Source organism: Psammomys obesus, unplaced genomic scaffold (assembly GCF_907164565.1).
Source record: "Psammomys obesus unplaced genomic scaffold, mPsaObe1.curated_primary_1811, whole genome shotgun sequence".
In the NCBI taxonomy this organism is placed as follows: domain Eukaryota; kingdom Metazoa; phylum Chordata; class Mammalia; order Rodentia; family Muridae; genus Psammomys; species Psammomys obesus.
In genome coordinates, this window is record NW_026592890.1 from 8,084,066 (window position 1) to 8,108,373 (window position 24,308).

At 47.4% G+C, this 24,308-nt stretch overlaps 1 protein-coding gene across 1 annotated transcript in view; it reads right to left on the bottom strand.

The window, feature by feature from the left end:
- Window positions 1-9,570: 9,570 nt before the first annotated feature.
- The window catches only part of Prkn (parkin RBR E3 ubiquitin protein ligase), a 1,244,902-nt gene continuing 1,230,164 nt past the window's right edge, over window positions 9,571-24,308 (bottom strand). Inside the window, exons 11-12 of the mRNA XM_055615985.1 lie at window positions 16,531-16,648; window positions 9,571-11,489 (exon numbers count right to left, since the gene is read on the bottom strand). Coding sequence (XP_055471960.1) covers window positions 11,377-11,489; window positions 16,531-16,648 — 231 coding nt within the window. The 3' untranslated portion in view covers window positions 9,571-11,376. The remainder of the gene's footprint in view (window positions 11,490-16,530; window positions 16,649-24,308) is intronic.

Genomic DNA, 24,308 nt, shown 5'->3' on the forward strand with positions numbered 1-24,308 from the left:
TTTTAGTCTGAGGTGAGCTGACGGGCCAGAAGACATTAATTTCATACTAGACAGAAAGGAAGGAGAGAAAGAGGAAGGGAGGATGTTAAGGAGGTAGGGAGGGAGGGGGAGAGAGAGAGCACAGGCAAAGATATGCCCCAGGATTCTGTTTCAATTGGACCTTGCCTCCTAAAGTTTCCATTACTCCCCAAATAGTGCTGCCATCTGGGGATTGAGTGGTCCACATGAGTAAGAGGGGGACATTTTCCATTCAGACCATAACATGTGGTCTTGGGGTCAGCATCATATCTCTGAATCCTATTGTCTATACAATAGGATTAATAAGTCATATTTAGGGTTGCTAAGGACCAAGTGGGAATACGCACCAGGATGTGGGTGATGTGGAGACGTCTGCTCTGTTCTCCCTTCCATTCTCGGCTCGCGAACTCTGCCCGGCGACAGCAGCACCTGCATGCTTGGTTCCCATCTTCTAGTCTCCACTCTACCTCCAGGTTCCCACCACTGCTCTCTCTTGTGCCTCTGCTCCTTATCCAGGGAGTTGAAGTGCACCCTGGAAACAACATACAGCTCGTTAACAGTGATTTTAGGGTCTCATTTTCGAGATGTTAAGATCCTAAATGAAGCTCATTGGGCAGTTCACTCATTTGTAGAGATATGCGTGCCCATGATGGTGTCTTACCAAATCAGCTCTATGAACTCTAGAATGTTCTACACTGTTTCTTTTGAATGTATATATTCTTTTGAATATATATATATTATACACATATATGTATGTGTCATTACAAAATAATTTTATGGGCTGGAGAGATGGGATAGAGGTTAAGAGCACTGACTTCTCTTCCAGAGGTACTGAGTATAATTCCCAGGAATCACATGGTGGCTCACAACCATCTATAATGTGATCTGATGCCCTCTTCTGGCAAGCAGGTGAACGTGCAGATAGAGCACACACATACATAAAACAAATAAGTAGATCTTACAAAAAACAACCCAATTTTTATAAAAAAGTGTTTAAATGAAAACAAGCAGACTTCTATGAATGTAACAGAAATCACCTTATTTCTCTTTGATGAAAGCAAAAGATGCCATTTTAGAACGCTATTGTAAAATGTGAATAAAATGCATAGAAATGTACATATCTATTTGCATATCTTGTATAGAGGTTATACATTTTGACTAGAAATGGATATGGAGTGTGCTAAGTGTGCTCCTCTTCCAGACATTGCTTTAGTGTTTACTGTCTACCTCTGCTGCCCTATGGAACTGAAAGGAAAGCCAGGTCCCCAATTCTTGGCTTTTGCTTTGCTGTCTCAGATATGCAGGGAGGAAGGTGAGAGCATTGTAGTAAGGTACACCCAGCTGCTCAACCCAGCACAGCCTGGCGTGTGTGGCACAAGTGAGAGGTTTTATCACCTTTTTATCAGCTTCTGTTCTGTTCCAGGACCCACAAAGGCAGCGACTCAAGGCCAAAGCACACAATGGCTCTTGCTTCTTGGGTCACTCCCCAGCGTTTAGCCTGAGTTCCTCTCCCAGAGCTTTAGAGGGAGCTTCTACAATGGCCACCCTCTCCTTGTACACACACACGTCTTCCTTGTCTGTACCCTCAATGTCTTCCCATAACCCACAAGAGGAGAACACCAGACTTATGTCTGTTCTTTATCTGACATGTCTCCTGGTGCCAGCCCTCACTGACAGTAGGCTGTGTTGGCGCTCTGGGGTACAGGGTGTCTCCCCTCACCCAGGCCTCTTGGCAGGCTCTTCCTAGTTCTTGTTCCACCTTCCTCTGGCACATGCCCCTGTATACTTCTTCACACTTCTGCTGGAACATTCTCCTGCTTTGTCTGGTCTGCGAGCAGAGGCGCCTCCTGAGCAGAGGAACCCTGCCTTCCTGTCTTTGTTCTCATAGCTCTATCCTGTGCCCTGTATGGTGCTCGGTAACCATTGTTCTCTAGATAGCATAAGTTAAAAGATCATTAGCATTTCCCTATTCTCATGACTTCATATCTGACTCTGTTAAGTTTTGTAGTTACTGTCTAATTATTTTCATTTTCCCTGGGCTAGCAGTATGGCTAGCAATATGGCTCCACCATGCAGTAGCATACCCAGCCCCATTTCCAGTTGCTGGAATGTGGGTTGACTGGCCAGTGGCTGGTAGCCTGTGGGCCACCTTGGCTACCACCTACACTTCTTAAAACTTTTCAGTGGGACAGAGCCATGAAAACACATCTTGTATACTGTCTATGATTTATTTGTTTTGCTAAGCAAGTCCTCAGGGGAGATGGCTCAATCAGTAAAATTCATCTCTCACAAACATCAGGACCTGAGTTTGAGCTCCAGAATGTAATGTAAGAGAAGCAGAGTCTCTGCATGTAAGAGAAGCAGAGTCTGGTGGGAAGCCCCTGTTGCCCCAGCACTGGGCAGCTCAACGGCCAGCCAACTTAGTTCTTCTTGGTAAGTTTCAGGCCAGTGAGAGCCCCTGTCTCAAGAAAGGTAATCAGGGCCTGGGATAGGAGTGAGGTTGTTCTCTGGCTTCCACAAGCACAGGCATACATGCACAGGTGTACCTGCTACACTCCCCCCCATGCACACACACACACACACACACACACACACATGCAACACATGCACCTGCCTCTCTCTCTCTCTCTCTCTCTCTCCTGCACACACGAGCATATCACGCACACTACAGCCAGAGCACAGCAGCTTAACGGAGCTTTATGGCCTTACAAAGCCCAACCTATTTGTTCTCTGGCACTTTACAGGAGCAGTGTGCCAACCTGGCTCCAAGTCTTCAGGATCCAGCACAGCGCCAGGCTTCTTGACTCGATAACCCTCATTCTGGAGGTTCTCCAGACCAGCATGGTTCCCCAACAGTGTGGCAAGCTCCGTGAGCATTATTCCATAACAGCCTCCCCGTTGAGCTAGGAATCAGGGACACGACCCAACCAGCACAGGCAGGCCATCCATACACGCTATGCTGACTGAGCGTGGTGAATAGGCTGGGGACCCCTTCCATGGAGCCTTCCTGAACCTGCATATGGGGCCCACGCTTCTGCTCCTGTTGTCATTAGGCTGCGCTCGGGGTGGGAAGTGCACCTGTTGAAAGGCTCTGTGCAGCCTGCTTCCTTGTGAAGGTCGCAGATCAGCTGGGACACCCACAGTGACCGAAACTGCGTGGGCTGCAGGACGAAGGGAAGGAACAAACATGTCACTTGGGACACTGGGTGGGAAGAGGGACAGGACAGTTTTTCTAAGGGTGGGCTTGAGGGGACAGCTGGAGGCTATGGCAAAGTGTCACGGGACTGTGCATAGCCCCAAGGTAGGTAGAGTGTGGGTGAGAGTGAACAAGAGAGAGAGAGAAAGAGAGAGAGAGAGAGAGAAAGAGTGTGTGTGTGTGCGTGTGTGTGTGTGTGTGTGTGTGTGTTAGGGCCATAGGTGTGCTCTAGACACCTATCCAAACCACAAGCACAACCACCCTGCTGGGTCCTCACAGCACTAGAGAAACAGGCCAAGCAAATGTGGACCTTGTTTACATACAAAGGGGATGGTGAGCATTGTGAAGGGAGCCAGGATGGCTGCTGAAGTGAGGAGACAATGGGTCAGTGAAAGCATCCAGGAGGGCAGGAGGCAGGCCAGCAAGTCGGGACAGTGAGTGTGCCAAACCTGGGGCAGACAGGCTGGAGCAGATGAGGAGAGGCTGGAAATAAATCCTTTCGAACCTCTCTGACAGCAGAACAGCTTAATGCCTCAGTGTGAGAGATGGCCCTGGAGACAAAGCCAGGTGCTAATGGAGGAGAGCACACAGGGATTCAGAGATTCCCAGACACCACGTGGCAGCTCCCTGGGGAGAATCTGGGGCTTGCCAGGGCTGCTGTGGATGTTTTCCGAATGGGTGAGCTCCTGTAGGATGCATCAGTGTGTTGGGGCCGTGGACCTCCTGGTCAGCTGAGCCACCAGGGATTGAGGGGTGTCACAGGAGCAGTTGCAAGCTTGTCAAGGGCCTTCATAGGGCCAAAGTTGATTCCCAGCCCGGAGCCTGGAAGTGTTTAGTTGGAACCCGAAAGCTCAGGCAGGGCTGACTAACTCATCCTGCTTTGCTCCAAACAGTCCTGGGTAAATCAGGAAGGTTGGTGGCCTCACTGCAGGTTGTGGTGAGATGTCTGTGAAATATAAAGCTTGCGCCAGGGATGAGAGTCTGACTGAGTACCCCAGAAATTCAGTTCACTCATTTTTTTTCCTGCCCCAAGTTGTCCAAAGTCACTTGGTAAAACCCTCTGGAGGCTGTAGATAGTAATCAGACATACTTGCCACCACCGCAACAAAGTTTAGTCAGTCAAAGAACAGATGGAGTGACTGGAAAATCTTTGTTATTTAGTTGCATACAGTAGAGAAACCGTAAACTATTATGGGCTATTACATCGCAACAGGTAATGACTAAAAATTGAAAACGTCCCAAACAAACAAAAACCAACCATTTTTCATTATAAAATCACATTCTCTTATTACCCAAAACAAGTGTAAATGAGTAAACATCTCATACAACTGTTAACATAGTGTATTTTAATCTATACCTGCTCTCAGTTCGTTTGGGCTGCTATTAACAAAACCCCACCCAGAGGGCTGCCTACACACAATTCAGTGTTGGAGGCTGGATGTCTAAGATGAAGATGCTGCAGACTTCATGTCTGCTGAAAGTCCTCTTCCTGTTGCATGCATGTGCCTTTTCACATGTGGGAGGGAGTAAAGGCCTCTCTCAGAGCTTGCTTCTTACAACACCAGTCTCCTTACCAGGGCTCTACCTGCATGATCTCATCCTAATCATCTCCTAGTCTACACCTCCCACTGGGAGTTGGGATTTCAAGATGTGAAATCGGGTAGGAGGGCACGAACAATCAGACTTCGTGAGTCTTCCCATCAAGCTTCCGTTGCTCTTGCAAGATGGTAATCGTAGTAGGTTCAAGCTCGTGAACCCCTTTCCTGTTAAGTTACATTGTAAACATGTTTGGCTCTTTGCTCCTGTGTGTGTGTGGTGCTGGGAAGGTACCTCAGGTCCTGAGTTTGCTAGGTGAGTGCTGTCATACTGAGCTCCAGCTCCAGCCCTAGTGTCCCCAATTTCCTTGTTACATAACAGCTTTTATATCCGAACTTTCAGATAATTGTGTTATGTTTAGATGGTTACACCAGATCTAGAAACTTAAAACAAACAGGGATTGATCCGCACATGTGATATTAGAGCATGATGAAGCCTGGGGACATTCTCAAATGAATAAATCAATTGGTACTGCATTTTTTTTCTAAATTAATTTTGTGTATGTATGGGTGCAGGTGTCCCGTGGTATTTGTGGGGGGGTCAGGGGACATCTTTTGGGAGTTGCTTCTCTCCTTGTACCGTGTGGGTTTCCCAGGACTGATTTCAGGTCATCAGGTCGGTGGCAAGCTCTTTTATGCACTGAACCATGTCATTGGCCTGGCACTAAGTAAAAATCAAATGAAAAATAAATATTTTTCTTTTTGTTTCTATGATGAGCATATAATAATACGATTATTTTTACAATTAAAATAAAAACAACACAGGTAAAAACTTTACATGGAGATACACTGAGTAATTTGATGCCCAAAAGCATCTCTCCAAAAATGCCATCTGAATCATTCTGGAGTTTGAAATTCAGAACCAAGAACTGTGGGGACACAAGCCATCTGCTGTGAGGAAAGAGCAGGGCAGCCTGTGTGTGCAGGCTTTGTGAAGAAGAGGGTACCTGGGTTCTCTGATCTGGTTGGGGTAGGGGTCAAAGGCAGAGAAACCTTTGACCAAATATCTCAGGGAACCTTTGGGAAAAGGTTCCACACATCTAAAAGCAAGGTTTTCTAGCCCGAATCAGCCTTGTCTTTGCAATGGGAATAGCTGCATCTGGTTAGACATAGTCAACAGCATCAGGCAGGCTCCACAGGCAAGCCCAGCCCTACAGTGGGGTTTTTTACATTGAGTTGTTCAGAATTCAAAGATGAAATTCCATAGCAACAGTGGTTGGAACCTGTCTACTATAGGGCCGGGTGCCCCACGGCATGTACACAGCTCTGTTCTCCTGCCTGTCCTCCAGAGGCTGGGCTTACACTTAGGGGTGATTACAGGATTACAGCCAGTCAGAAAAGCATGCATGGAGACCAGGAGGTAAGCTGCTAGCACAGACATTTTAACTTTCACAGCTAGCTCTCTTATGAGCTGGGTTTATGTGAGTCAGTCTTCCGGGTCCCAGCTACCCCTTCATAAAGTGACAACTGATTTTCTTAGCCTGAGAGCTGAGAATGAGACAGGACCACAGCACATCCCTCGGGACAGCGCCACCGTTCCGTGTGGTCCAGCAGTCCCTTCCATGCACACTCCTTGCCTGGTTATCCAAGCCCACAGCGGCTCTCAAACGCTGTGGTTGGGCAGTTTATCCACAGGTGTTCATCCAAAGAAGGTCCAGTGTTACGCTGCACAGTGGCTGTTCCTGGTCATCAACTTGACCACATCTGGAATTAACTAAAACCCTAATGGCTGGGCACATCTGTGAGGGATTTTTTTTTTTTTAAGTCATTTGAAGCGGGGAGAACCACTTCTAATCTAGGTTTTTGAGGTGAGAAGATGCACCTCCAATCTGGACATTTTCTGCTGGCATCCATATAAAGGACAGGGAAGGAGGAGGCTTGCTCTCTTGTTGCCTATTTGCTCTTGCCTTGGTTAGTAAGTCTACTCCTTTACTGGCATTAGAGCCTACTTCTCCAGGGTTCCAATACATACTGAAGACCAGATGAGACATCCAGCCTCATGCCTGAACAACTACTAGGTTATTCTATTTGTAAACAGTCATTGCTGGACTGGCTGGATCACAGCCTGGAAGCCATTCTAAAAAAATCCCCTTTATACATATATACTTACAGATATTTGTGTGTGTGTAAATTTATGTACATACATATTTATACATATATTTACTATCTATCTATATGTATATTTTATATATATAATATGTATATATATATTACTCTATCAGAAATGATGTAGGGTATGATAGTATGATAGGGTATGGGGGAACAAAAGGGTAGTTGGTTTCTCCCATGTTTTGTATGTGTGTTCACTACTTTTACTCAACTATTTCCACTCCTACTTGGAATTCCTTAACCCATACCTTGGATACGACCTGCACGCCCAGCACACACAGCTAGAAACGACAACTAGACTTACCTTTACAGAGAAATTTCTGGAAGTATGAAGAAGGCGGTCCAACACATTCAAAACCAACACACACCATCACCCGCAACTCACATGGAGTCACGCATCTCTGATGGTAACATTTGCACACCCCGCGGTTGTAATTTCTGTGCATTCACTCCACGGTATTGTGCTTTTCTCTGTGGACTCCATTGACTTTTCGTGTATTAATAGTGGCGACCAAGTGTGGATTGGAATCCATTCAGTGAATCACGACAACAGACCAACAAGGGAGATGCTGTCTTCGTTTCCAGAGCTCACACCCATGTGGGTGGTTGAGTCAGGGTTTGAGCTCTGAAACCCAGAGCTCACACATATACATTGCTTTCTTTGCAGCCTCTGCTCTGTGGATGCCCCGGGTAGGGAATAGGTCTCTCACCTTTTCATTGTCTTTCTTTTCCTTTTTTTTTTTTTTTTTTTTAGACAGTGTTTCTCTGTGGAACCTTGGCTATCCTGGACTTCCTTTGCAGACCAGGCTGGCCTCTAACTCACAGCGATCTTCCTCCCTCTGCCTCCCCCAGTGCTGGGATTACAGGTGTGCACCACCACGCCCAGTTGACCTTTTCATTTTCTTAGCGCTTAGATTCTGGATTCTGGCTCCAATGGGGTCCAATGGGGTCCTCAGCATGCTGCTGGCCTGGCAGATATACAAGATTACTCAGAGATGGTCTCTTTGGGTTTCAGAAGACACTGAAACGAGACAGGCACAACCACTGTGCTGGTCTCGAGAAGATGAGGGGTCCCCACTCCTGCCTTTGAGACTCAGCTCCACTATCAGCTTGATTTGATCGGTCATCTCAATGGAGGCTGTGTCTGTGAGGGGGTTTCCAAAGTGAGTAACTAGGGAAAATAGAGGCACCCTGGGTGTGGGCAAGACCATCTCAGGACCTGAAGTTCCACACTAGACGAAAAGAAGAAAAGGAGGAAGGTGGCTGACAGGAAACACTCGCTGCCGTCTGCTGCTCATCTGCCCAGATGTGAGGAGACCTAGCTTTGTGTTGGTTACTTTTCTTATTGTTGTGACAAAATACCCAGCAAAAATAACTTAAAGAAGTGGGGCTTGTTCTGGCTCACAGTTTGAGAGTGCACCCATTGTGGTGGGAGGGGCTTGGCATGAAGAGCCTGAGGCAGCTGGTCCCATTGTATCTGCAGTTAGGAGGCAATGGGAGATGAATGCTGGCATGTTCAGCTCACTTTTTCCAGCACAGAGTGTCTGCTCATTTTAGTTAACACAATCTAGAATCCCCTCCCCCTGACCCACACAGGGTCAAGCCATGGTGATGCTAAGTCCCATGCAGTCGACACTCGGCATTAATCATCACACTCCTCAAACTATGAGCCCAAATAAACTCTTCCTTCTGGGAGTTCCTTTGCCAAGTATTTTCACCACAGCAACGAGGGGGTGTACCTAATAAACACACAGAGCAGCACAACAGAATCCTGACGTTTTATTTTAGATGCGTGTGATGCATAGATGCGCCTGCATGGGGAGGTCAATGCTGATTATTTTCTATTGTTTACAAAGGTTTTGTTGTTGTGGTTTTATTTTTGAGACAGGGTCTCTTGCTGAACCTGGAGATCGTCAACCAACGAGACTGGCCAGTGAGACCCAAGGATCCTCCTGTCTCAGCCTGTTAGTGCTAGGATTATAAGTGTGTGTTGCTGCATCCTGCTTTTTCACGTGGGTTCTGGAGGCCTCAACTCTGGTCCTCATATTCTTGTAGCAAGCATATTACTGGACAGGACCATCTTCTTCCCTGTTCCCAAGCTTCTTCTTTTTCCTCTTTAAAATATCTGCCTGCCTGCCTGCCTGTCTTTCTAGCTAATGTGTATGCATGCGTGCATGTGTGTGTGTGTGTGTGTGTGTGTGTGTGTCTACCTGAGTGCATGTATGTGCACCATGTGCCTGAAGGACCTGGCAAAAAATCAGACGAGGACATCAGAGTCCCTGGAACTGGAGTGAGAGGCAGCTATGAGCCACCCTATGGGTGCAGGAAGCTGAACTCAGGTCCTCTGCAAAAGAAGCAACTGCTCTCGGCCTCTGAGCATTTCTCCAGCCCAGTTTCTCTTATGGACACTCAGTTGGCCAGTCTATGAGCAAGGCAAGAGAGTAACCATTACATTTCAGAATGGGGTCTTGTTCTGAAATTTTGATAATTGAAAAAGCAGAACCCCTAAAATTAATCATGGAAAGAAAAGGGGCCACTTTTTTCCAGGGTGTGATGCTTCCAAGCAGTGTGAGAGGTCACAGAGAAATGTGGCCTGTCTTCTCCCCAACATCTCCAACATTTATCAAAAATGCATCCCCAAGGATAGGCTCAAACGTTCTTTTGAATCTTTTATTGACAGTCTGTGTACCACCATAGACACAGTCTTCAGGTATTTCTTAATACATTTTTTAATGTATTAAGGAAAGATTGCCTTGCAAAGGTTTGATTTCCATTCTTTTGACATCCACTTTTTACCTCACTGTTTGTGCTCATACAACAGAAGCTATGATTCATGTTCACACACTGTGGTTGTTTTTCTGTTAAGTTATTTTAAGAATCACTATTCTATTCTGAAGAAAACATCAGTGATCCCCAGAAAGGAAAAAAGACCATGCTGGAGAGCCACAGAGCTTTAGGGAGTCCCTGAAACCAAAGCAGAACAGCAAACATTGTCCTGGCTTCCCCAAACCACCACAGCACACAGGTATGGAAGGAGACAGTGGCAAAAGCAACATTGTGAAAGAAACAGTGATGGGTGACATAGAGCCCTGAATGCTGCAGGACAGGTGGCATTGTCACCTTGGCTCGGCATGTGGCACTCGGTCAGGACCTGGGGTGGAAACCTGGGCCACTGGCATGCGGGAGTGGATGTCACCCTGCTAGCCTGTCCTCACATCGCAAGATGCCAATGCCATCATTTCTATATGATTTTTGGCTTCAGGACTCATGTCTGGTAGACTCCCTCCAAAAAAACAAAGCAAACCAAACCAAAACCAAAACCAAAACAAAACAGAAACAGGAAAAAGAAAAGAAAACATGGAAAAATTAACATTCAAATGTGATGTATATTACCCTGATGAATATTCTGTATGTTTACTGTCCCATGCAAGGGGTCCTGCCTGTAGGACCAATGGGTGCATGGGGTTCCCTTAACAGCTGAGGAGGAGGTATCCCCACTTCTGATGGAGAGGTCAGGCATGTTTTCATTGAGATGATGTAGAAATGTTTCTTCTATAAATATTCTGTTTCCTGACCTTGTTGTTAGCATTAGAATAGCGTCATGGGACTGTTTCTAAAAACATCCCCTTTATAGACACTTTCTCCATTAAATTCACAGGGAAGCCAAATGCATGAGCTAAACTTCCAGGCTGAACCAGGAATACTTCAAACCAAATTACAGACTTTGTAATATTTTCAGAGGAAAAAAAAAATCGTTTCTTTCTAAAGTTGCAGATAATTAAACGAATGGAAGCAAATTCTGCTTCCATGCCCTCCCTGTAATTTCAACAGTCGGCAATCCAATTAGCTTTCCTAGTGTCTCACTTGGCTGATAAGCTGATTTCTCTACAGTGGGGTTGTACTCTCATCAGCACCATTTATAAAGATAGGATTTGGGGGATAAACAAGTATTTTTGACTATTGCTGAGGGCCCTCTGGGAATAGATGATTGTTACATAAGAACTGAGTTCCTCAGATCTCAAGTGTGCTTCTGAGAATCCATGGCGCTCTAACTCATACGGAGCGAGGCAACATCTCTGGAAAGCACTTCCCACCTCATCCCATGGATTTAGTGACGGTGAAGGCAGGAAGTTAAGCCTGGAAAGCCTATGTGATGATCCAGGTGGACTCAAATTCTCTCTGGGATGAGAATCCAAAACAAGGGGCTGCACTCTCGTCCCAGCTCTGATAACTGTCATGAGGCAGAGGCTGAAAGTGCCTCCTGCCGGGGGGCAGCAGGTGCTGCTGTTTGCCCTGGGCCCCATGGAAAGGATCTAGGGTCTGCTGCTGGAATCTGCAGCCTGTGCTTGTGCTTGTGCATGTATGTGCGTATGTGCGTTGCGTAGAAGAGATGGGTCAACAGGGTTGGAGTTGCGGTGTCTCCCGTGAGGATGTGTGGCCAGTGCTGGTGCCATCCCTCTACACGTCGAACCAGTGGTCACCCATGCAGGCTCGGTTCCACTCACAGCCGCAGTTCCAGCACCACTCCAGCCTGCACTGGGGCTGTGGACATTTCATGTGCATACATCCTCCTATGGGGAGAAATGACACAGTCAGTGACAGACACCGGGGGGGGGGACTAGTCCCCACGCCAACATGGCGTTCCAGAAATGACTCTTGTAGCGGACCCGGATGCCAGAGGAGAGACGCCCTGGAGAAATGAGGAGATGACGACATCAAGGCAGGGCTCTTTGCCTCTGGAACAAGTCCCATTCGCACATCTGAATCCTCCTTTTTCCCTCATGTGTTCAGACACAAATGGTTTGTGTTTCATAGACGGCTCACTGTTCATTAAAAAAGCATATTAAACTCATGGTTTTAAATACATATTAAAATTTAATAATTTAGTATATAACACACCGGGCTTCATATTTTTTTCATATTTATTCAGTGTTACTTGGCTCAGCAAAATTTATCAACAGGAGTTGGGTCAGTATACTACTTTTAATAGAGAATATGTTCCTTAATGGTATTAAAATTTTTTTAAAGATTTATTTATTATTCATACAGTATTCCGCCTGCATGTGTGCCTGCAGGCCAGAAGAGGGCACCAGATCTCATTATAGATGGTTATGAGCCACCATATGATTGCTGGGAATTGAACTCATAACCTTTGGAAGAACAGCCAGTGCTTTTAACCTCTGAGGCATCTCTCCAGCCCCAGTATTCAAATTTTTATTTAAGCTGAAAAGGAAAGATAGGAAGCTGCCATGCTGGGGCTATAGCTCAGTTGGTAGAGTGCTTGCCCAGCATGCATGGAGTCCTGGGTTCAATCCTCAGCACTGTATACACCAGACATGGTGGTGTACTCATGCGGTCTCCCAAACTCAGGAGGAGGGAGGCAGGAAGATCAGGATCTCAAGGTCATATTCAGTTACAGGAGGTCAGAGGGTAACTTGGGGAAGCCGGTTCTCTTCTTCAACTAGGTAGGGGTTGATGCCAGGGGTCAGCCTCAGGTCATCAGGCTTGGTGGCAAATACCCTTACAGGCTGGGCTATCATGCTGGCCTGAGAGACTGAATCTTATAAATAAATAATAAAAAAAGAATAAAAACTAAAAAGATAGCACCCTGAGCAATTCCCAAGGTGTTGTAGCCTCTGTTCACATGCGCATGAATCCATGTACACTCCTGCTCACATGGGTGAGCCTGTGTGAACACATACACACAAAAGAAAGAAAACAGAAATGGCTCCATCTCCCTGTAGGAAGAGCTGCTTTGCTGAATGTGGAACCAGCTATGGACCTGGACAGTGCAGTTTCTTGGGCCTGCATCTGTTCTAACGTGCCACAGCCATAATAAGCATGAAGGCAGCTTAGGTCCGTTGCAGTGTTTCGGGTCAGAGGCTAATGCTCACCAGGCACCATTTGTAGCCCATTAGAGCGTTTCTAAGAAATGACCCCGCTGGAAACTGCATCGGTGAGTCACTGGGCTCCTCAACTCCACCTCCATGCCTGTGGTGTGGCCTGTGTCTCAAGATCTGATTAAGTCATTTCTTTTGAACAGTTCCCTGTCTTAGGGAGTCAAGTTTAAGCCCCTTACCTTCCACGTTGGCCCTACACGCTTGTTGTCCTAGCACACTTGTTGTCAGGGATGCTGGCAAGCAAAAGGCTTCCGGCGCCAGCCAGGGTGGTGTCCACACCCCGCTGCCTTGCACAGTGGTCCTCTCCTGGGGTCAAATCTGCACTTCTCTGGGATTCCAGAGAAATGGTCTGTTCTGTTTAGCTTGTGTTGGAAAAGAGTCAGCACACTGGCTGCTGGGCCCTGCCCATTAGTAGCCATTCAATACCCTTTCCTGACAATGCCATTTGCACCTTCTTTTTCTTTTTACCTCATCAGGCGATCATGGTCTTAGAGCGGTGCGCAGGGCTAAGGTAGGCCCTGCCCCTCGCGCTCTTTGCAGATGGTTGCAAACCACTGCCCTTCTAGGAATGTCCCGACACACAAAGAAACAGTGACGTTCACCAACTCAGTTCTTTTTGTTTTCCCAGGAGACCTCTGGTTCCAAGTTAGGGACTCGGGCTGGGCTGAGCCTGCTCCCGTCTCTCTCAAAGTGCCCGCACACGCTCACTGGTGTGATACAGATTGTTCCTAAGAGGCTCCAGCACTTGCTGGAGGCTCATCAGCTTTCATTCTGCAGCCAGCCACCTCTCAGCAGCTGCCAGCCAGAAGAGCAGGAAAGCAGGCAACACAATTCTATAGCTCAGAGCCCCCCCGAGAAAGGGGTGGTCACCAGGGGCCAAGTCCAGTCCACTGAGCAGCCTCTTACCCCAAGCTATGTCCAACACCCTCATCCTGCCTTCCACAGCTATTCTCTTCTCGGCCACGTTAACACTGACTGGCTACCTAACGTGGCGGTGGGGCCCACTCATTAAGGACTGCTGTCTCATCAGAACAGGAGCGATGCTGGGAGACTTTTACTGAGCAGGCCCTCCAAAGTGCCCCTTGCAGACATCCTCTCATTCAGCCCTCACCTCATCTTTGTGCAAGGCAAACCTCTGGCCCCTGCGTCCCAGCAGGAGGGATGGATCCTCGGAGATAGATGATAGGCTTACAGGCACCCAGTGCTAGGGACATGGGTGACAATGGTTGAAGGAGGCTTAGAACCCAGGCCGAAGAGAACCCGACTTCTACTCCAGTCCTCAAGCCTTAGCGCTGTCCACACAGGAAGCCCTCTGGAGCCAAACAGATATGGGGAGCAGAATGGAAGGGATTCAATTCCCGGAAACCTCCCCGAAGTCAAAGCCACACAATGACAACAATAAAGGAAGAGGAGAAGAGGGCAGGACGGAAGTCCAGAGCATGGCTGCGGGAGGTGGGAAGGCACCGATTCTCAAGTTGAGCAAGACAGAGCCTCCAGGGGCACCGGAATGCTATCCTCAGTGATGTGGACTGAGGTTCTCTGAAAAGACCCCCCTCTGTGGTACAGATGCTGCAGACTGTTGATTTTACTTTGTGAATGTGGGGTGGTAGAACGCTACAGATTGAGAGCCAAAGTGGCCTTGGGCTGCCTTCAGCCCCTTAATAGTCACTTAGCACCAGTTTCTGAACCTGACTTAACAGCTTTGTGTCTGTCAGGCAAAACTTTCCTAACAGAACATACTGATGAACTCAGCAAACCACTTCTTCCTGTCCTCAGGCTGTCACCCCAAAGCACCTGAGACTGTAGCAGAGTTCTTCCTGCTCTGCTGTGTCCAGCCATGTGATGTGTCCAGCCAATCAACCTGGTAAATGCATGGACTTCTGAAATTGTTGTTCAGTGACTCCAAAAGTTTGCGTAGTCTCTCCATAGCTGGGTGTGTCATTCTGGCAACTCGACTCTGTGTTTACGGTTGGCTCAGGAGGAACTCTCTCTCGATTTCTTTGGAGGAAGAGTTGTGTTTTGCACCAGCAGTAGTTCTCAGGATGTGAGGCTCGCTTTGGTGTCCCTGCTGCAGGGAAGGGGACACCCTAAATGATGCTGGTGCCTGCTTCCTCCATTCAAATGGTATATTTGCACGGCATATTCGTGCTGTAGACTTACCAATGCATTGGCCTTGCAACCAAAGCCCTACAGCCTTTTGGGAGACCTTAAAATTAAGCTTAAAAATACAGGTTGTTGGCTTTGTGTGGAGGCCCATTAAGTTTGCAGTTTCAAAAGCTTACTTGACATTTCTCCTGCAAGCTTGAGGGGGCTCCAAGCTGCACTTGAAGGACATGGCAAGCAGACACAGGACGTTAGAGCTGAGTTGATCCCCAGTCTCTTGGAGAGCCAAGTCCTCTGGCCCATGAATGAGCAGGTGGGAGGGGCACATCTTTCAGTCTAAGTGCTCTGGGGTTTCCACGTGGTTCCAGCATTGATGAGGGCAGTAAATGTGACTACACAAGTCAGGAGGGGACAATCCTGGTGGGACAACGCCTGGGTTTAAGAAGAACCATTAGATGCGCTTATTCTTAAGCCTGTTGACTGCAAAATGGTACGTTCTAGGAAAACTGGGTCTGCCCTCATTTCATGTCATCCTGAGATATGTCCAAACAGTTGTTTTAAATTCTTAAAAGTCACAGGAGCTTTGCTGGGAGGTATAAGAAGAAGTCCCTTTCCAAAGCCTGGTGATGTTGACGTTTGAACAGAGGAGCCTGGCACGAGTGCCATTTCAGGCTCTGCCTCCCCCGCAGCAGGGACATAAGAACCAATTTTGTGAGTTCCAATCTTCAAGGGATATTAGGAAGAGGGACGGGGCACGTGTGTATGTGTGGCAAGGGGAGGGTGTTCATGGCCAAAAGTTTTGCACAAAAGTTGATTAAATAAATCTAGCCCTGTTTCTTCACCAAAGAAATTCTGAAATGCTTTACCATGTGGATGCACGCTTGGAATGCTGCCCCTTACGTCAGCTTCCTCAAGCAGCCTGAGAAGTGAGTGCTCTGTCCTTAGAGAGGGCTCTGGATAAACGCTTAGTGAGCGAGCGGCACAAAATAGTCGTTTTTGTTACTATTCTCCATGAGGGGACATGGAGACAGCATCATCTGACAGGTGGAGTTGACATGGCGGTGCCCCTTGTCCCTCAGTCTGGACTCTCGGGGCCTGTGGAGGAGACTGGGCACATTGGACTTTATTGTTGGTATAACAGCAGGTGACTCATCACTAGACTGCCTAGTGTCTAATGCCACGTATAAGAAGCACCGCTAGCGTATCTTGTGCGTCTTCTCTCTTCACAGGCCCTGGCCTGAGGCCCGATGCATTTGATGTCACCCATGGCTGGACACCATCTCACCAGAAAGTTTCATTTACCACCTCAGCTTCCAGTCCAAGGGTGGAATTTCATCCCACAGAAACCACCTTGGAAGCTGCTACTGTTGCCCGCCCCCCCGGCATACATTAGCATCAGAGAACATCCCAAATTTCTGTCAAGAAACTAGGTTAGTTTTAGTGGAATTTGGGTTTAGGAGGTTGAGGATTTGCACGCTGAAGAACAGATGCTCGCACTCTGCCTACCCCGCCTCAAGCTGTGCATCCTCTCAGAAGCCCAAACCGATACCCGAGGCCTCCCTGCAGGCGGGCCCCAGCAAGCCTGGCTCTTGTCTCAGCACACACTCACCATTTTTTTCAACTGGCACATTGCAGCGAGGACAAGGCTTAGTGGTTTTCTTGATGGTTTCCTTGGAAGCTTCCTCCCAACGTGCCTGCTCTGCGGCTCTTTTATCCACCCGGTAGGCCTGGATTGACAGAGACAAAAGAAGCTTTAAGTCTTTATTATTAGGGCTGAAGTCTGCATTTCTTGAAGTGCTGGTGTAAACACTTCTCAAAGATGGATATATGCCTTTGGGCTAGCTTAAATATTAACTTGTTTGACAAGTGCTGGACAGCATTGGTCATGCGTGAGCATCATGTTCTTGGCACATGGCATATGCTTATGAGCTAAGGAGGATGGCTCAGAAAAGATTGCTCAGTTTTACAGCATAGAGTTCTCTGTTCTGAGGATTTTATGTGATTGTAATAAATAATATGTAGCAAGGGATTAATGTGCAGGCTTGTGATAAACATTTTTACATGCCTCTCGATACCCCCTTTGTTAAGTGTGACATGAACACATTGGTTTTCATTCCTTAGACTTGGAGGCATTGATGGTGGGAGAGTCTTTGGGATTGTACAATCTTCACTTTTCTACTCCCTCCTGAATCTTCCTCCACTTACTACTTGCCCCTGGAAAATGGGGGCCTCCAGTGCTATCCCAGAAGCCTCCAGTTTTATCCTAGAAGGCACAGGAGAGAGAACAAGTGATCACAGAGAGAGGCGGACTTCAGGGGTCGCTGATGTCAGGATCTATAATATGGTAAGCTGTGATACCTCTGCTAGCATATTCACGTCACCAAAGACTAGATCATCCTTGGTTCTTAATCTCCTGCTATGGGCTGGCTGCCTCACTCACACCCCAATTGGTATGTTGAAAACCTAATCTTGTTGAAAACCAACTAAGACATCCTCAGCTAGGGATGGGACTCCAAAAGAGCCACTGCAGACAGGTGCTTCATTCTGTACCTGCCTGGTCATTTAGACACTGTGACACTTTCCACTCACTTCAAGTACTGGCTGACCCATGTAGAGCAAATGACCACTTTCTGGTCATTTTAAAATTCAGTATAAGATCTTTGTGACCTAGAATTGTATTTAAAAATGTTAATCTAACTAGAGCACCTCCACCATGACCACATGGCACTTTATCTATCTGTCTGTCTGTCTGCCTGTCCATCCACCTGCCCACCTGTCTGCCTGCCCATCCATCCATCCATCCTTCGCTTTAATACAAACATGTGAGTCATTTTATTAACTTGTAATAATGACTTAAAAATATTTCCAGGGTTACTTGGTAACAATGATGCTAACTAAATGCAATAAACTTGGAGACCCAAAGGCTGCCAGCCCCATGCACAGATGCTCACTAGCAAGTTTCCAGCCCGCAGCACTGGGCTTGAGAGCCAAGCCATGCTGGGGCCTGTCCTCTGTCAGCAGAAATGAAGGAAGAGGTGATGGGCCACCTATTCTCAGAAGCCTCACCTTAGTGACTGCCCCCCAGCTCCCCGAATCCCGATTTTCACAATATGAGACCCAAAGTCTAGTGAGCAGAATGTAGCTTCGAGGATAAATCCAACTTTCATTCACCTTCATGGTCTAACCCTTTAGTTACTAAACTTTCCAGTCTGAATGAAGGAGTATGAAGGAAACAACTATTTATTTCTAAGTTACAGCTTTTGGCAGCTGTAGGGACCTTGGTATTTATGTCTGTTTTTCCAGGAGAAAGTGAGTTCTTCAAGACCAAGGTCATGCTTGAGTCATCCTAGTATTTCCAGCCCTTGGCATGGTGCCTGGGAAACAGCAGGAGCTCAGTCAACCTTAACTGAGTAAGTGACAGTCATCTGGACTAGGCCCCATGAAACAGGTGAGCACAGGGATGCCTCCATGATGGTGGTGACTGGTGAGACTTTTCAAGGGCTGGACACTGCGGTCAGACCCATTTCTGTTAACATGGTCACATGCTAAGATCATCCTCTGGTAAGGCAAAGAAACGCTCAGGATTTGTGAGCACATTGTTAGAGTAAACCAGAGTTGGCTTGATTGCTGAACTGTAGGTCGATAAAAGCTTCCTTTAGTTCTGGCACCCTCTAGACAGGAATCCAGCGATGAAGCTATGGTTGATGTTTCAAGATCTGGTACCCAGACACACATTTTAGCTTTATCATTAACATGCATGTCTTCAGTCTGGCTGATGCACACGGGATTCTAAAGGCCTGGTGGTTAAGTATTTACTCTCCATTGTCAGCTTGACTGGCTTTAGAATCACCTAGGAAGTACCGTTCCCAGTATTTATGTAACGGTGATTCCATAGAGGTTTAGCTGAGGAAGGAAGGCCTGTGTTGAATGTGGGTTACATCATCCCATGAGCATGGGGCCTGTACTGAACAAAGATGCAAAAGGGAGGAAGAAGCTGAACGCCAGCACCCAATGCCATATGAACTTTATCCCTTCAGACTTCGAACAAAGTAAATCTTCCCTTAACTGTTTTTGTCTGGGGCTCCTGGAGAGAGCATGAACCCGTATTTCCCAAAGTGGGTGGTTGTACATGTGTGTCTACTTTATATGTTATGGTGCAAAAACTAAGTTTCACATTATATGTGATTGGCTATAGATATATAAATGTCAGTTCTCTGGCGGAGCCACACTGATAGTCAAGATTATGCAGGCTGACTGGCCAACCAGAACGTCTTGATTCTAAAGAGACAGGGTATCTTAGATTCAGAGTGAAAATGATCTTGAGTTATTGTCACGTCAGCCCCCTCAATAGCCATTTATCACTGGGCTCTGAATTGGACCCAGCTTTGTGATTCTCTAATTGTGATGGCTAAAGAGAACTCCCTTCTGTGCTCAACACCGTTCTAAATTCCTAAAAGATAAGTTCCTGGCAACTCCGACTCCTGGCCCCTTCCCTGGGACTGTAAAAACTACTGTTAGATAATTAGCTGTTCACTCTGGCTTTTGTAAACCCGCTTGCTGCTTGTCGCTGTGTAACAGGGGCTGACAGGGCCAGGTCCTCTCCGACTGAGGGGCCTGACACAGTTTCCCACTCAGCTGTGCAGTCCATACAAACAAGGTAATTTTGGTGCCCAGCTTCCTCTCGCCTCTTCTGCACGGCAAGCCCTCACTTTGGCTGTGGTTCTGGCAGCAGCAATGAATAAACTCATTTAATTATGATTTGAATTGAGTCTGTGATCTTTTCCCTGTGGATTCGAACTCCGTAACATGATAGAACCTCTGGAAAATATTCTTAGCAGAATACTGACTTCCACCAAGCCCAGAGCTAGGCATGCTGTAAGACAGTATTTGAAAATGGTAGCAGACACTTCCCATTTTAATGTAACCTGTCGATCTGATGTTTCTTATCACATTTTTTTTCTCTTGTTTTTGAGACAGGGTCTCATGTAGTCTACACTGGCTTCAAGCTAATTATGTAGCTGACGATGGCCTTGTACTCCTGATCTTCCTGCTCCTACCTCCCAAGTACTGGGACCACAGGGGTGTACCACTATGATGTACTTTTGTTCTATGATTAGAAAAGAACATGTAACCTTTCCACAGCAGTACAAGCCATTGAGGGCATCCAGGATTGCCATTCCTGGCCTTGGCCACTCATATTTGACTCAGAATAAATCCTCTATGATCCCCTTTAGAGAAGGAGCTGTTATATGTTACTTGTTTTATATTATATGTATTTATTCACATTGAGCAGGCTAAAATATCAAATAGTCTTATAAATGTGCAAAGTCAAAATTGTAATGAATTAAAATTCTTAATTTCATGTTACTGGTGTTGCTTCAAGACTGTGACTGGAATTTAAAAATGTTCCAAAAAATCTCACCTCAAAATACACATATGAATTATGCAAAATCTGAGAAGTACAAGCACGAAAAACCAAGACAAGAACCATCTTCAGTTTCTCACCAGGAGGAAGCATTGTCCACATTGTCATGCCCGTACCATTTGCCCATTTTCTCCTGCTAGATACATTGTAAAGACTCAGGGGCTAGAGAAATGGCTCAGTGCTTTACAGCACCGGAAGATCCTGGTTCCATTTCCTGCACCAACATGGTAGCTCACAACCACTTGGGATTCCAGTTCTAGAGGACACAGCACCCTCTTGTGGCTTCCTTAGTGCCAGGCATACAAACAATGCACAAACGTATGTGCGAACAAAACATTCACACACACACACACACACACACACACACACACACACACTAAGTAAATGTAAAAGTAATTTTTCTTTCTACTTGCAGAAAAGATGACGGATTAAAAGTTGCATCTGAGTGAGAGGATGCACCAAGGGACAGAGAGAGGACGAGGGCTGCTGTAGCTCCCTGACATGCCACCTCATTTGCTGTGTGCCAGGGAGCTCCTCATAATAGATTCCAGAGCTCACTGCTGCTTACCGCCACCGGGCCTGAGGCCACAGCTACTCTGCTCATCAGAGGTAACTGTCTCCACCAGTGAACTACGCACAGGAGCGTCCTGGGCCACTCAAAATCAAACACACAGAGCAGGTTCCAGTGGGGTGGACATGATCGTGTCTAGCCAAAATGTGGCCAGTGAACCTGGCCCTGAGATAGCGTGCCAGAGAAAAAATGCCCACTGTTGCCAGGGTGAGCTCCACAGCAGAGTTAGGAGCCAGCCATGGGAGCCAGGGGCTGGTGGCACACAAAGATACTCATGGGGGCCCGTCTTCCTCGACCCTTCAGAGCCTAAACCACAGAAATAACCAACTTGCCTGGGGAGGCAGGGCGGATTCTAGGTTCAGAAATCCTGCTACCTGGAGAGACGTCCACAGCCAGCCTGGACTGCTGAGATCTGCAGTCTTCCCTGGAACTGTGGAGGCTGACACAGAGGACAGTCTGAGTGGAGGGGGTACTGTCATCTCACTGAGGAAGGGACACTGACTAAGGGCAGCTTTGTAGTTGCTCATGTTTTTGTTTTTCTTTAATTTTTTTAAAGATTTATTTATTTATTATGTATACAGTGTTCGGCCTACATGTAGGCCAGAAGAGGGCACCAGATCTCATCATAGATGGTTACGAGCCATCATGTGGTTGCTGGGAATTGAACTCGGGATCTTTGGAAAAGCAGCCAGTGTTCTTAACCTATGAGCCACCTCTCCAGCCCTGCTTGGTTTTTTCTTTATTTTCTTTTCTGTTATTATTTCTATTCCTGCACTGTTTTTGTTATACATCTGTGTTTTAACCTCTGTCTCGCTGGAAGATATCCTTGTCTCTCTTTTGTTCACCTGTAAATATCTTCCTCATTTTACATTTCACAGCAACATTCACTCTGCTGCCTCTCCAACTCCAATGCTTTCTTTCTCACTCATCTTTTCTAAGCTTCACCGCCCTCTGCAACTCGTTCCAAAGTAGAATGACAGGTAGAGAAGATTAAGGGGACACGGAGAGGGGAGAGTGAAGCTCCTCGTCAGCTGAGGACAGAGAAGAGCAGCACAAGGAACTTGGCTGTGAAGGCTGCTGACAATGAAGGCACTGCTTTGATGCAGAGGTGTTGGCTAATGAGAAAATTCTTCCTTTTTTATTTCATAGGTAACAATGAATCATGCCTGAGGCTGAGCCTGCCTGACCTACAAGGAAGGCCTTACTCTCTTTTGCCAGATATTTTCTGGGAAATCTCACAAACAAGGCTTTGTTTACAGTCAAAATATCTTAGCCTTCCCGGCACACCAAGCGACCTGGGATTTTACCTTACCAGCTGTAATGCAAGCCCAGTCTGGAACCAGCCCATAGTCTCATTTAAAGAAACAGAACGGCTTCTCAGCAACCCTTCAAGGTGTAACTTCAGAAGCCACTGTAAACAGGACATAAGGCTCCTCAGCTGGTGGACCTGCTCTGGAGAAGCCCCTGTTCCCTGCTTGTGCTCTCCTTTTGAGAACTTTCCAACCCCACTGCTTAAGTCTCCGTGAAACTTTCCTCCTGTTAAACCCTGACCCCGCTTGATTCTGGCTCATCCTGAAACTCTTCCGAGGTGAAGTCAAGGATCCTGCCTTTACCTGACCACAGGTTCCCTCAAAGAATTCCTCCCGCTGCTGCCGATGTGAGGTGGAGCTGTGTTTGGGGCTGGCATCCCACTCACACTGTGTTAATTCTGAGATTCTCCTGAGAAGAGCCAGTTCCACCATTTGAGCCAGTCTGAAGCAAGCTTCATTAAAGACTGACCAAGATGGACTTTGGTTAGGATGACTTCCTGGAATCCCAGCTGAGTGGCCTTGAGGCATATTTTGCAGGTGCTTATAAGGACAAACCCATGTGGCTTTGTTGTTATTTTCCAAGAAATGCAACTCCCAACATTCCAGGAAGTTACCTGTTCCTTGGGCAGGAGGGGTTTACAGGTAAATTTCAGGTATTACACACTGACCATTTCACATGTTTTGGTGTTGTTTTGTTTTTTCTTTCCCTGTGTAGTCCTTGCTGTCCTGGAGCTTGCTTTGTAGACCAGGTTCCCTTTGAATTCAGAGGTCTGCCTGCCTCTGCTTCCTGAGTGCTGGGATTAAAAGTGTGAGCCATACTGGTGGCTCACAAGTGGATCTCACAGCGTTGCCTCCTGCCATTCAACGCCAGGACTGATGGTGCCTCCAGACTCCATGACAAACTCCCCCCAAAGCAGCAGGAGACAAAATTCCTAGTGAAGAAATTTCCAGAGGACTCACACGAAAACAAACTAAAAGTGGGGAGCCGTTTAAAACTGGAGGACGGACATAGCCACCTCGATGGATGCACAGAATATAATCAAGAGAAACAGTGAGAAAACAACCATGCCCATCACGACCCACCCACAGCCTCACAGCTCCCAGTCATCACAGACACGGGTGGGGTAACGTACACACACACGTGTGCATGCCACAGCACATGCATGCAGGCCCCAGCATGTATGGATGTCAAGCACATGAATGGAGGTCACAGCACATGCATGCACGCCACAGCACATGTGTGAGGCCACAGTACATGTATGAAGGTCAGAGGACAGCTCACAGGAGTCAGTTCTCTCCTGCCTCAGCACAGGTCTGTATAAGGTCTGTACTAAGGCTTGGCGGTAAGACCTTTCCCTGCCAAGCCCTCTCACCAGCCCCACAGCCTGACCTTTAAAAGGGAACAGTGGGCGGGGCAAGATGGCAGCGCCGGGAGGACTCTCATTCTGAGGAGCAGCACAGCAGGATTGGCACAGTGACCAGCAATCAGAACTCGCGGCCATAAAACACAAGTGGTTGTGTTTCTCAGGTGAGAGGATACCCCACGGTGGGGGATTCGATCAGCTTTAACTCACCCGGCAAAACCGCGGAAGAGATCCCCGGTCCGCCAGGCGCTTGGTCGCCAGCCCAGAGCTACCCGCCAGCGCGATCTGGTCACGGTCCCAGACTGAACTGTGGGCCCACAACACCATAGACTGGATTTCCCAGTCGAGAGATAACCCCACGGAGCAGGAAACAATTGGGACCGACCCCAGGTTACCCAGACATCCCCTGGAAAAGACTCGGGTTCCGCGGGTGCCCCAGGAGCCAGCCCGGACCCAGAGCCGGGAGGGACAAAGGCGCCTGCCTGCACAGAGCCCTGCCTGCGCGCGTGATTCGCCGCCTCAGATAGAACTGTGGGCACCAGGGCACCAGGGCACCAGGGCACCAGACTGCGTGTCTCTGGCAGGAGGAAACCCCCAGCGGAGGGGGTCAGCAGCTCTAACGCTTAGGACACCCAGCACCAAAACACTTCCTGGACTCACGCAGACTCTAGTGCAGGCAGGAGCGCTGTGCTCTGCCGCCATTGTTGCATTCCCCTG